The sequence below is a fragment of the Aristolochia californica genome, unplaced genomic scaffold, assembly GCF_029961685.1.
Source record: "Aristolochia californica isolate CCGP_79_NKW_82.1479 unplaced genomic scaffold, dmAriCali1.0.hap1 SCAF_11, whole genome shotgun sequence".
Taxonomy (NCBI): domain Eukaryota; kingdom Viridiplantae; phylum Streptophyta; class Magnoliopsida; order Piperales; family Aristolochiaceae; genus Aristolochia; species Aristolochia californica.
The window spans coordinates 12405374-12419181 of record NW_027181782.1 but is presented as its reverse complement, the minus strand read 5'-3'; the positions used below and the strand labels follow the sequence as shown (position 1 = coordinate 12419181).

Below are 13808 nucleotides of genomic sequence, written 5' to 3'. Positions count from 1 at the left end.
CCGAGGTTAGGGTTTTCCTCAAAAACCCATGTATTGTTTCATCCTCCATTGATCTTCGTCTTCCCCATGTCTTCCTACTATCCCTACAGTAATGCCTGGAACACCCGTAACCCGTGGCAGATCTCAGATCCTCCCAAAGAATCCATGTGTAAAATCCGGGACTGTAACATTCTCGGACTTGTTCCAAGAGCCCTTGGGATTGCCTCCCTTGAGGCACTGTGACCATCAGATATGTTTAAAATAGGGATAAGAAGTGGTGGTCATTTGACCTATAGGTACCCATATCTCCAGAAAGATGAAATTGAACGACAGTGCCAAGCAAGGCTACTTCAAGGCCTTATTTGCAACAATTGTTCCCCATTCTCATCACCAGTCCTCCTCATAAATGTTTTAATGTGGGACACACCCTGAGGACATGGGACACCAAGAAGAGTCCTCACCCACGCTAGCACGAGTTAAAGAGTTAAGAAGCACAAACTGAAATGAGTTAGAAGACTTGAAGATCAAGTGGGACCCCCAAGTATCTCACAAGCTGGCAACCTTATCAAGATAAGCTGGAAGATTATGAGGAACCCACAAGGATAAGGCCACAAGCTGGCCTCCTCCCTTATATTTACATGATTGAAGAAAGAGTTCTAGTTCAACTCATATTAGTCTTCTAGTAGATCGTTTTGAATAGACTTATCTTAGAGAGTTAGAGTTGGAATGTAATTAGGAGATTGAAAGGCTAATTGTATAAGGACTCTATCTCTTCCTCTACTATAAATAGAGGTGTTTTAATTCAGAATTAATCAAGTTACACATCTCCTTCTTGAGTTAATCTCTCCCTCTCTCTTTTCTTGGTGCATATCTCTTTTTCTCTTTTCTTTTTTCTTTTCTCTACCTGAGAGCTCTTCTTCCATTTTCTTCTTTTTCTTTCTTCTTTATCTTGCTCAGAATATTGGAAAAGAGATCCTAAATTCACCATGGTATCAGAGCATTAAATTTAGGATCCCTTGTCAAAGGAATGCTCTAAAGAAGTAATGATCAACACCACTCAAAGAAGACTCTTTTGTGAAGGAAGATCACAAGCCGTGAGATAAGTGTTTAATTTTTTTTTTCTCTTCATGTTACTGGTTTCTGAATTTAGAATATGATTTAAAGATGAGTATGTGAATGATTTCATCTTATTATATTATGGATATGCATGCCTCTCTATCTAGAAGAAGCTATCAAAATAGTTTTGTCGGTTTGGAAATTCTTTTAACCGAGACCAGTCCATGATCAGATTGTTGAAATTTTTTTCATGGGAACAAGAGTCCCCTTATATAGAAGATTTTTATTGAGTCTCTTATGAGTGGTATTAGAGAAAAAAAATCAGAATAATAATTTAACATCAATGCTAAAATTCCCCATACATCGAGTTGTTTGAAGAGTACTACTTGGTGTTATTATTAGAGTTTTTTGAAGAAGGGCCTATCATGGCTGAAGAGAATATAAATATCAAAAGTGATATACTGAGAATTACCACCATACCCTTATGTGGGGTATCAAATTTTATGAGTTGTGTTACAATGTGGGACCCAATATGGTGCTCGAGCTGGTGGGACCCACCATGAGGACATAGGTCATCAAGAAGAGTCCTAGAGAAGGTGGGACACCAAGAAGAGTCCTCACCCAAAGCAATGACCAGTTAAGGAAGCAAGAGGCACAAAATGAACTAATTTAGAAGACTTGAAGATCAAGTGGGACCCACAAAGATCTTACAAGTTGGCACTCTTATCAAGGTGCGCTGGGAGATCATGAGGCACCCACAAGGATAAGGCTACGAGTTGGCTTATCTATTATATTCACATGAATAATGAAGGACTCCTAGTTCTACTTAAGTTAGTCCTCTAGTAGTTCAGTTTTAATAGACTTACTTATATTGAAGAGTTAGAATTGGAATGTACTTAGGATTGAAGGACAAGTTGTATAAGGACTCTACCTCCTCCTCTACTATATAGAGAGGTGTTGTAATTCGGAATTAATCAAGTCACACATTCAATCCCGAGTTGGTTCTCTCTCTCCCTCTCCTTGCTTGGCGCTACCTCCTCTTCTTCTTTTATTTTTTTCTTCTCTCTACCCGAGAGCTTTCCTTCCCTTTTCTCTTTTTTCTTTCTTCTTTATCTTGTTCGTGATCATAGAAAAGGGATCCTAAATTCAATATGGTATCAAAGCAACATATTGATGAATTCTCGACAAAGGAATACTTTAGAGAAGTGATGATCAACACCACTCAAAGAAGGCTCTTGTATGAAGGAAGAACACAAGCCAAGAGATAAGTGTTCAATTTTTTTTTTTTTATGCTACTGGTTCTCAAATTTAGATGATGATTAAAGGATGAATATTTGAATTCTTTCATCTTATTATATTATGGATATGCATGCCCCTCTATCTAGAAGGAGTTATCAAAACAGTTTTATCGGTTTGGAAATTCTGTTTGCCGACACCAGTCCAAACTCAGATTATTGAAATTTTTTTTCGTGGGATAAGAGTTCCCTGATATAGAAGATTTATATTGAGCCTCTTATGAGTGGTTTTTTGAAAAAAAATTATAATTTAGCATTGATGCTATATTTACATATACCGAGTAGATTGAAGAAGTGCTACTTGGTGTTTTTATTTGAAGTTTTTTGAAGAAAATCCTATCATCGCTGATGATAATATGAATATCAAAGGTGATATACTGAGAATCACCACCATACCCTTACATGGGGTATCAAATTTTATGAGTTGGTCCACCTCGGTTAGGAGGTTTCTCATAACCAAAGACCTACTTGGTGACCTCACTACCGGAAGACCACCTGTTGATGAAGATGATATTTTTTATATGAAATGGCTGAAGAATGGTACTTTGGTAATTGGTTGGCTAATAAATAGCATGGAAGAATATGTCTCTAGTAATTGTATTCATCTTGACACTGCTAAACAAATTTGGGAGACATGTACGGAATTATATTCATGCTCAGATACACTCCAGAGAATGTTGAATACTAAACAAGGAGAAAATATTCATGAGTACTTGGCACAGTTTAGAGGCTTTCTTCATGAGTGGAAGTTAGCTCAGCCCTCCACCACTGATATTTATATTCAAGATAAACAAAAGGAGGTCTTAATTACTGCTATTTGTCTTACAAATGTTAAACCTCATCTTGAGATTGCCAAGAGTTAACTATTGAGTGTTTCTATTGTCCCAAAGTTTGATGATGTGTGTGCAACATTACTTCGTATTCCAGACACTTCTTCCTCCACTACTGATGTTTCATCCGCTATGTATTCTGATCATAGAGGATCATCTTCTGACCGTGGCCGAGGCCGAGGAAGTGGTTATAGAGGGGGTAGAGGAAGAGGTGGAAGGAATAGTGCTGGCAGAACAGATGATATTAAGTGTACTCATTATAAATTTCCTGGCCATACTATAGCTCAGTGCCGTTATAGAGCATGCACTTACTGTGGCAAATATGGCCACTATAAAGAAATATGCTATAAGGCTAATGACAAGTCAGAATCAACAAGGGCTAATCAAGCCCTTATTACTGATGCACAAGAAGACCATCCCACAACATCAGTTGCACAAAAGATTATTACTGATGAAGAGTATGAACTATTTCAGAAAATGAAGACCATGCTAGGGTCTTCTCCTAGTCCCTCTACAACTACTACTGCCACTACTGCTTCAGGTATGCTATCTGCCTCATCTACATCCAGGATAATTGATTCAGGAGCCTCCGAGCATCTTACAAGTAAAAAAACTTTATTACATTCTTTATCTCCGAGTCTTTCACACAAGTTTGTTACCATAGCTGACGGTTCTCAAACCAAAGTCCAAGGAAAAGGTTCCACTTCTATCACCCCATCACTTCCACTCACTGATATTCTTTTTGTTCCTCCTTTTCCTTTAAACTTGCTCTCTGTGAGTCAGCTTACAAAATATTTTAATTGCTCGATTACCTTCTCACCTACTTCATGTGTTTTTCAGGATCTTATAACGAAGTAGGTGATTGGTGGAGGCCATGAACAAAGGGGGCTCTACTACTTTGACTTGCCAAAGATCAATATGGTGTCTACTACTGAGAATGAGACACGATTATGGCACAATCGGTTGGGACATCCTTCCATACAGTCTCTTCATTATATATTTCCATCTCTTAAGATCAGGTCAGAATTCAGTTGTGAGGTGTGTCAATTAAGTAAACATCAAAGGAGTACATACTCCCCTTATCTAGAAGTCAAAAGTGGCATTCCTTTTTCGTTGATTCATATTGATGTTTTGGGGCCTTTGAGTGTCTCTAATATTTCTCAAGCCAAATATTTTATCACTTTTTTTTATGATTTCACTCACAACTTGGTTGTTTCTTTTTAAGGAGCGTTCTGAGATACCATCTATTTTTAAATCTTTTTATGCGATGGTACTCACACAATTTGGTCAGAAGATAAAAATCCTCCGGTCTGATAATGCCAAAGAGTATATTTCAAAAGACCTTGACTCATTTTGTCAAAAGAATAACATTATCCATCAGACATCATGTGCCTACACTCCTAAAACAAATGGTGTAGCCAAACAGAAAAATCATCATATTCTTGAGGTAGCTCGAGGTCTATTATATGCCATGAAAGTTCCATACTTTTATTGGCCCCATGCTGTCCTTACAGCGTGTTTTCTTATAAATCGTCTACTGTCTACCGTTCTTGGGAATAAATCCCCCTACTCTAAACTATTACCACATGATGATCCATTTGCATTACCATTGAAAGTCTTCGGTTGTCAATGTTTTGTTCATAATACATTGCCTAGACACAACAAACTTGACCCTAAATCTATCAAATGCATTTTTTTGGGATACTCTCACACACAAAAGGGTTATGTTTGTTATAGTCCTCCTTTGCAATGCTTATTTGTGTCAAGGGATGTAACATTCTTTGAAGACTCCTCATATTATTCTGATAGCGCTCCACCTGGTATGTCATCAGTACCAAGTTCTCCTCGGTCGGTTGTGCCTCGTGATACAGAGATTGTTCAGCCCCCAAAGACAGTGGCCGATACCACACCTGCCGAGTTGTTGGATCCACCAGAGGTAAGTCCTTCATCACCAATCAGTTTTGGTCCTCAATTTGATACTCGTCCTATTTCTATAAGAAAAGAACCTCGATCATGCACTCAACCTTCTACTTCTCATCCTATTTCCAATTTTGTGTCTTATCATCACCTCTCACCATTATGTTGTCAGTTTCTTTCTTCTATTTCCTCCATATCTGTTCCACAGTCTTATCAGGAGGCTCTACAACATCCAGGGTGGAAGGCAGCAATGGATGAAGAAATGAAGGCACTCAATGATAATCACACATGGTCACTGGTTCCTCTACCTACAGATAAAAAACCCGTTGGTTGCAAGTGGGTTTATACAGTAAAACATAATCCAGATGGGACTATTGCATGACTGGTTGCAAAAGGTTACACTCAATGCTATGGCATTGATTATGATGAGACATTCTCTCCAGTGGCAAAAATGACCTCGATACGTATCTTATTATCCTTGGCAGCTAATTCATCATGGCCAATATATCACCTAGATGTTAAAAATGCATTTCTCAATGGTAATATCAAAGAAGAGATTTATATGCAACAACCACCTGGATATGTGGTTGAGGGGGAGTCCGTATGTCACCTTAAAAAATCTCTATATGGACTATAGCAGTCCCCATGGGCATGGTTTGAGAAATTTAGTCAACCCACCATACGGGCAGGTTTTTACAGATGCTCTGTAGATCACTTAGTATTTGTTGAGAACACAACACGAGGTAAGGTGATTCTAGTTGTTTATGTTGATGATATTATTTTAACTGAGAGTGATTCTGAGGGCATTCAAAAAATAAAAGAAAGAATATGTGCTGAATTCAAGATGAAGGATCTTAGATTACTGAAATATTTTTTGGGTATTGATGTCTTACAATCCAGACATGGGATTGTTCTATCCCAAAGAAAATATGCCCTTGATCTACTAGAAGAAATAGGTATGATGACACACTCCTATGGATGCAAATACAAAATTATGTGGAGGCACTGGAGAAGATGTAGATATTGGCAAATATCAAAGGTTAGTGGGACGACTTATTTACCTGTGTGTAACGAGACCAGACATTTCATATGCAGTAAGTGTGATAAGTGAGTACATGCACAAGCCAAAACTTAGTCATTGGTAAGCACTTGAGAGGATACTACGTTATCAGAAAGGAGCTCCTGGAAGGGGGCTCCTCTATAAAAAACATGGTCACTTCAATATTGAGGGATTCTCGGATGCAGACTAGGCCGGATCCCCAGAAGATAGAAAATCTACTTCTAGATTTTGCACGATGGTTGGAGGAAATCTGGTTACGTGGAAAACCAAAAAAAAAAAAAAATGTAGTAGCACGGTCAAGTGCATAAGCATAATACAAAGCCATGGCACACACTGTAAGTGAACTCTTATGGATAAGATCTCTTCTCACTGAATTGGGATTCTATAAAGAAGCTCCAGTGGATCTATACTGTAATAATCAAGCACATTGAAGTAGATTGCCACTTTATACGAGAAAAATTCTAAGTTGGTCTCTTATCCCTGAAGCACATATCATCAGAAAATCAAGTTGCAGACATTCTCACTAAACTTGTCACTCACAAGATTATGTCTACCATATGGAGCAAGAAGGGCGTTTATGATGTCTTCTCACCCCCATCTTGAGGGGGAGTGTTATAATGTGGGACTGATGCAGGAGAAGCGTGAGGCGGGTACATAATCGGATCCATAATCGGATCCGTCTTGCTGAACCCGGTTTGGGTTGTTGCTTTGAGCTGTAGCCCGGGCTTGTCGGTGGCTTTGCCTTTTTGGTTGTTAAAACCAGTTTTGTGTACAGATGAGGATGATTATTGATGTTTATGAAATTGAACAACGACAGGAGATTTTTCTCTCTGTTTAGGGCGACCTCTTGTCAAATTTTCCCACAGATTACCGGTGGCATTGTCGGCAGGATAATCACTATCCTGTGTCCGGCGTCAGTTGGTATCAGAGCTTTAGGCTCGAGAAGAAGCAGATATCACCAGAGACGCTGCAGCGAGCAGAAGGGTCAACGACGACGACGCCGTCGCCATCGCCGTCGTCGTTGAGCTACCGCTCAACGTTGCTGTCGGGAACGCTCGGGACTCGACCGAGCAAGTTACAGAAACAGAGCAGAGGCTCTGGCTTTGCCGGAAAAGAGGGATTCGGCAGGAAAAGGGGTCGGCATCGACGTCGTCACCGTCGGAACTGCAGTGCGACATTGCCGTTGCCGTCGTCGTAGTCGGATCTGCCGTCGACGGAGCTCGACGAACGGATAAGGATCGGGATTGACGAAAAATCGAGCACCGAAATAGAGTTTCGTGGTGCCGAGAAAGGGGGTTCTGAGACGGAAGATCCTCGTTGCTAGAACGAGCCAGCGTCGCACGTGACGACGAGCTGTCGGAGACGACAGCAGGAGAAGACCACTGGAGAGGTCTCAATTTCGAACACAGAAGGCTCCAAAATCCCGATTTCGGGAGAAATTTTCCTTCAGCGTCGTCGAGGTATTTTACGTTTGGGGAAATTATATTATTTTTTATTATTATTAAAAAAAATATGGTTGGTGGTCGTGGTCGTGGTCGTCGCGGGCAACACCAGAATGAGGAAGCTCCATTCCGTGGCCGTAATATTCAGAATGTGGTGATTGAAGACTTACAGCGGCAAGTTGCAGAGTTGACTCAGCGTCTGGCAGCGCAGGATTTTGGTGATCGTGAGATGGGAAGTCACGATTCCAATACCAGCTTTGAAAATCCGTATCGCAATCAACCTCGATTTAGGGAGCATCGCGGTTAGGGGGACCGACCTATAGACCTCGATTTCAGAGTGACGTTACCTGAGTTTTCTGGCACGTTACAGGCCAAGGGATTCATCGACTGGTTGCAGGAGATAGAGCGTATCTTTGAGTACAAGGAAGTCCCCGAAAATGTCAAGGTGAAATTGGTTGCCATCAAACTCAAGGGTAGAGCATCTGCGTGGTGGGAGCAGTTGAGGCGATCACGAGACCGGCAGGGCAAGGTCAAAATCACTGATTGGGCGAAAATGAAGAAGAAGATGAAGGGTCAATTCCTTCCTTTCGGCTACACTCAAACCTTGTTTCAGCCACTTCATTTGTTGCGGCAAGGCTCGAGATCAGTGGATGATTACACGAAGGAGTTTTATCAGTTGATCGCCCGGAATGACTTATCTGAGACAGAAGAGCAGATGGTGGCACGATATTTGGGGGGGTTACGACAACCCCTACAGGATGTCCTCAGTCTTCACTCACTGTGGACCGTTTCGGAAGCATACCAGCGTGCATTGATTGTGGAAAAACAGTAGAACAGAAGGCCAATAGTCAGAAGCGATCCCAGTAGCCGACCAGTTCGCCCTCAGGAATCTCGTCCTGCCCAACAGCCTCTCCAAGGTCCTTCTCCCTCACATATTCGATGTTTTCGTTGTGGTGAGTCGGGACATAAAGCTACTGAGTGTAGGAAACATGCTAGTCAGAAGGGTAAAAATCTTCTGATTGAGGAAGACGTGGTAGATGAGCCTGAGGAACTTGGTGAACCTGTGTATGATGATGCTGAAGATGAAGAGGTATTGTACGGTGATGGCCATGAGACTCTAGTTTTTTATAAGAGTCTGTTGACTCCCAAGGGGGATTCAAGGGATGATTGGTTGCGAACCAATGTGTTTCACACGACCTGCACAGTCGCAGATAAAGTCTGCAAGATGATCATTGACAGTGGCAGTTGTGAGAATGTCATTTCTGAAGAGGTTGTCAAGAAATTGCAGTTGCAGACAAATCTTCATCCCAAACCGTACAAATTGACGTGGTTGACTAAAGACAGTGAGGTAACAGTAAATAGACGATGCCTCGTGTCTTTTTCCATCGACATGAAATATTTTGATAATGCTTGGTGCGATGTGGTGTCTATGGATGCTTGTCATGTATTGTTGGGCTGCCCTTGGTAGTATGATCGCAGCGTTATTCATGACGGTTGGAAGAATACCTATTCCCTTAGCATCAAAGGGAAGAAGATTGTGTTAGCCCCTCGCCGGGAAGGCCCCACTCCTACCCCGATAGACGGCCCCGCTAACCTACTGTCCATGTCCAGGTTTCTTGTCGAGATAGAGAAGGAAGATCTCGTCTATGCTCTACTTCATTGTGGGAAGAGTATCACAGATATGCCTCCTGATTTACCAGTCGAGGTGCATCAGCTCCTAGCAGAGTTTTCTGACTTGATGCCAGAGGAACTTCCTCCTGGATTGCCGCCTATGAGGGATATTCAGCATCAGATTGACCTTGTGTCGGGGTCTAGTTTGCCAAATCGTCCAGCCTATTGCCTCAGCCCCAAGGAGTCCGAAGAGTTGCAGCGATAGGTGATAGAGTTGTTGGATAGGGGTTACATCCGTGAGAGTATGAGCCCATGTGCAGTTCCTGCCCTGCTAGTGCCAAAAAAGGATGGCTCGTGGCGTATGTGTGTTGATAGCCAAGTAATCAACAGGATTACAGTGAAGTACAGATTCCCCATTCCTTGCCTGGATGATATGTTAGACTAATTGTCCGGTTCTAAGGTCTTCTCCAAAATTGACCTTAAGAGCGGATACCACCAGATCAGAATACGGCCTGGAGATGAGTGGAAGACAGCGTTTAAGATGCAACATGGGTTGTATGAGTGGATGGTCATGCCATTTGGGTTGTCCAATGCACCCAACACCTTTATGAGGTTTATGCATTAGATTCTACGCCCATTTATGGGGAGATTCGTGGTCGTGTACTTTGACGATATCCTCATTTATAGTCCGATGTGGGCATCCCATTTTGATCACCTCCGTGCTGTTTTTGCAATGTTGCGGATGGAACGCCTGTTTGTGGCTCGGCTGAAGTGTTCTTTCTTCACTACCTCTGTAACTTTTCTTGGGTTTGTTGTGTCTACTGATGGTGTTCATGCAGATCAGTCGAAGATAGATGCGGTCTTGGAGTGGCCCACACCAAAGACTTTGCACGATGTCCGCAGTTTTCATGGCTTGGCGTCCTTCTACCATCGGTTCATCCGACACTTCAGCACTCTGATTGCTCCTCTTACAGAATGTCTCAAGGAACGTGAGTTCCGGTGGTCCGAGGAGGCGGAGGCCAGTTTTCAACTGGTCAAACAACAAATGACAGAGGCCCCAGTTTTGGCACTTCCTGATTTTGAGAAGGTGTTTGAGGTTAACTGTGATGCATCTGGGGTTGGCATTGGTGGTGTTTTGAGTCAGGAGGGGTGGCCCATCGCCTTTTTCAGTGAGAAGCTATCTGGGTCCAAGAAGAATTATTCCACCTATGATCTGGAGTTTTATGCCATAGTTCAGTCCCTGAAGCATTGGCGTCACTACCTCGTCCAAAAGGAGTTCATTCTATTCACTGATCATGAAGCCTTGAAGTACATCAATGGCCAACACAAACTGAGCCGCCGACATGCCAAGTCGGTGGCGTACTTACAGGAGTTCACATTTGCTATGAGACACCAAGCAGGGAATTTGAATCGTGTCGTAGATGCTTTGAGCTGTCGTACATTACTCCTCACCACCATGAGCGCCAGAGTTGCAGGCTTTGAGGCTTTCTCTCCTATGTATGCTACAGATCCTTCATTCGGGAGGATACTTCGCGAGGTAACTGAGGGTCACCGCCATGATTTTCTTTTGCATCATGGTTATTTGTTTCACAGATTACAGTTGTGCATTCCGGAGTGTTCCCTCTGGCAGTTGATTATTCGTGAACTTCATAACGAGGGTCACTTTGAGCGAGATAAGACATTGGCTTCGATATCTTCTCGTTATTACTGGCCCAAACTGCCTAGTGATGTGGCTCATTATGTGGAGCGTTGTTATGTGTGCCAGCGGTCCAAGGGAGTTCTCACTAATGCGGGCCTGTACACCCCGTTACCAATATCGGAAGCCCCATGGATTGATGTTAGTATGGACTTCGTGTTGGGCTTACCCCGTACCCAACGGATTGTGGATTCTATTTTGGTTGTGGTAGACAGGTTTTCCAAAATGGCCCATTTTGTTGCTTGCCGGAAAACTATGGATGCTGCCAGGATCGCCCATCTTTACTTTCGGGAGATTGTGCATTTACATGGCGTCCCTCGCTCCATTACTTCTGATCGTGACACCAAGTTTTTGAGTCATTTCTGGAGGAGCTTATGGGAGAAACTGGGAACGAAGTTGAACTTTAGCAGCGCCTACCACCCTCAGACAGATGGTCAAACTGAGGTGGTGAACCGGAGTTTGGGCAACCTTTTGAGAAGTTTGGTCGGGACTAAACCGAAGCAATGGGATCTGGCATTACCTCAGGCAGAATTTGCATATAACAGGTCGAAACACAAAACCACCGGTATGAGCCCTTTTGAGGTTGTCTATGGTCAAAATCCCTCCAGGGTGCTTGACTTGGCCCCTATTCCACGTGTGGGTCGTCTGAGTCCCCAGGCAGATGAGATGGCAGCGTCTCTTCGAGATGTCCATGCGCAGGTGAAGCAAGCCATTCACGAGAGTAATGCCAAGTACAAGTTTCAGACAGGCCATCGCCGTCGTCAGGTACTCTTCGACGTTGGTGATTTTGTTTGGGCCGTTTTAACTCGTGATCATTTTCCTGTTGGAGAGTATACTAAGCTTAAGGCGCGAAAGATTGGCCCCTGTGAGGTTGTGCAGAAGATCAATGATAATGCCTACAGACTGTGCCTCCCCAGTCATTTGCGGACTTCTGATGTCTTTAATGTCAAACACTTGAGTCCTTGTTTTCTGGATTCCGATGTTGCTAGTGTGAACTCGAGGACGAGTTCTTTCGAACCCGAGGCGACTGATGCAGGAGAAGCGTGAGGCGGGTACATAATCGGATCCATAATCGGATCCGTCTTGTTGAACCCAATTTGGGTTGTTGCTTTGAGCTGTAGCCCGGGCTTGTCGGGGGCTTTGCCTTTTTGGTTGTTAAAACCAGTTTTGTGTACAGATGAGGATGATTATTGATGTTTATGAAATTGAACAACGACAGGAGATTTTTCTCTCTGTTTAGGGCGACCTCTTGCCAAATTTTCCCACAGATTACCGGTGGCATTGCCGGTAGGATAATCACTATCCTGTGTCCGGCGTCAGGGACCCACCATGAGGATGTAGGTCATCAAGAAGAGTCCTAGAGGATGTGAGACACCAAGAAGAGTCCTCACCCAAAGCAAGCACGAGTTAAGGAAGCAAGAAGCACAAGCTGAATTGATTTAGAAGACTTGAAGATCAAGTGGGATCCACAAAGATCTCACGAGCTGGCACTCTTATCATGGTGCACTGGGAGATCATGAGGGGCCCACAAGGATAAGGCTATGAGCTGGCTTATCCTTTATATTCACGTGAATAATGAAGGACTCCTAGTTCTACTCAAGTTCGTCCTCTAGTAGTTTAGTTTGAATAGACTTACTTATATTGAAGAGTTAGAGTTGGAATGTAATTAGGATTGAAGGACAAGTTGTATAAAGACTCTACCTCCTTCTCTACTATAAAGAGAGGTATTGTAATTCGGAATTAATCAAGTCACACATTCAATCCCGAGTTGGTTCTCTCTCTCCCTCTCCTTGCTTGGCTCCTTTTATTTTTTTCTTCTTTCTACCCGAGGGTTTTCCTTCCCTTTTCTCTTTTTTCTTTCTTATTTCTCTTGTTTGTGATCATGGAAAAGGGATCCTAAATTTAACAAGTTGGTCCACATCGGTCGGAGGTTTCTTTTAAGAAAAGACCTACTTGGTCACCTCACCACCCGAGGACCACCTATTGATGAAGATGATATTTTTTTATAACAAATGGTTGAAAAATGATACTTTGGTGATTAGTTGGCTAATCAATAGAATGGAAGAACATGTCTCCAACAATTTCATTCATCTTGACACTACTAAACAAATTTGGGAGACGTGCTAAACTGTACTCTTGCCCGGATACTCAACATAGACCATATGACATTCTCCAAAGAATGTTAATACTAAACAAGGAGAAAGTATCCATGAGTACTTGGCCGCTCTAGAGGCTTTCTTCAAGAGTGGAAGTTAGCTCAGCCTTCAACCACAAATATTTCTATCCAAGACAAGCAGAAGGAAGCCTTAATTACTACTATTTTCCTTGGAAATGTTAAACCCCATCTTGAGATTGCCAAGAGTCAACTTTTGAGTGTTTCTGTTGTCCCCAAGTTTGAGTATGCATGTGCAACACTACTTTGTATTCCAAACACTTCTTCCTCCACTACCGAAGTATCATCTACTACGTATTCCGATCATAGAGGATCATCATCTGACCGCGGTTGAGGCCAAGGCATAGGTTATAGAGGAGGCAGAGGAAGACCTGGAAGGACTTGTGCTGGCAGAGTAGATGGGAAAGAATGTACTCATTATAAGAAATTTGGCCACACTATAGATCAATGCTATTACAAGAATTCTAAGGCATGCAGTTACTGTGGATAATATGGCCATTATAAAGAAATATGCTATAAAACCAATGGACAGTTAGAATTGACGAAGGCCAATCAAACCTTTGTAAGTGATACAAAATAAGAACAACCCACAAAATTATCAGCACAGAAATTTTTTACTGATGAAGAGTATGAGCTATTTCAGAAAATGAAGACAATGTTGGGTTCTTCTCCTAGTTCCTTCGCAACTACTGCTGCCACTACCGCTTCAGGTATGCTATCTGCCTCATCTTCATCCTGGATAATCGACT

The 13808-nt window shown here is 42.4% G+C and overlaps 1 protein-coding gene across 1 annotated transcript; it reads left to right on the top strand.

Annotated features, from left to right (window-relative positions):
* The first annotated feature begins 7649 nt into the window (after positions 1-7649).
* On the top strand, positions 7650-9455 carry LOC137943628 (uncharacterized). The gene is made up of 4 exons (XM_068789083.1): positions 7650-7733; positions 7950-8297; positions 8412-8927; positions 9048-9455. Exons 1-4 carry the CDS (start codon positions 7650-7652, stop codon positions 9453-9455), a joined length of 1356 nt encoding a protein of 451 aa, XP_068645184.1.
* Positions 9456-13808: the final 4353 nt, after the last annotated feature.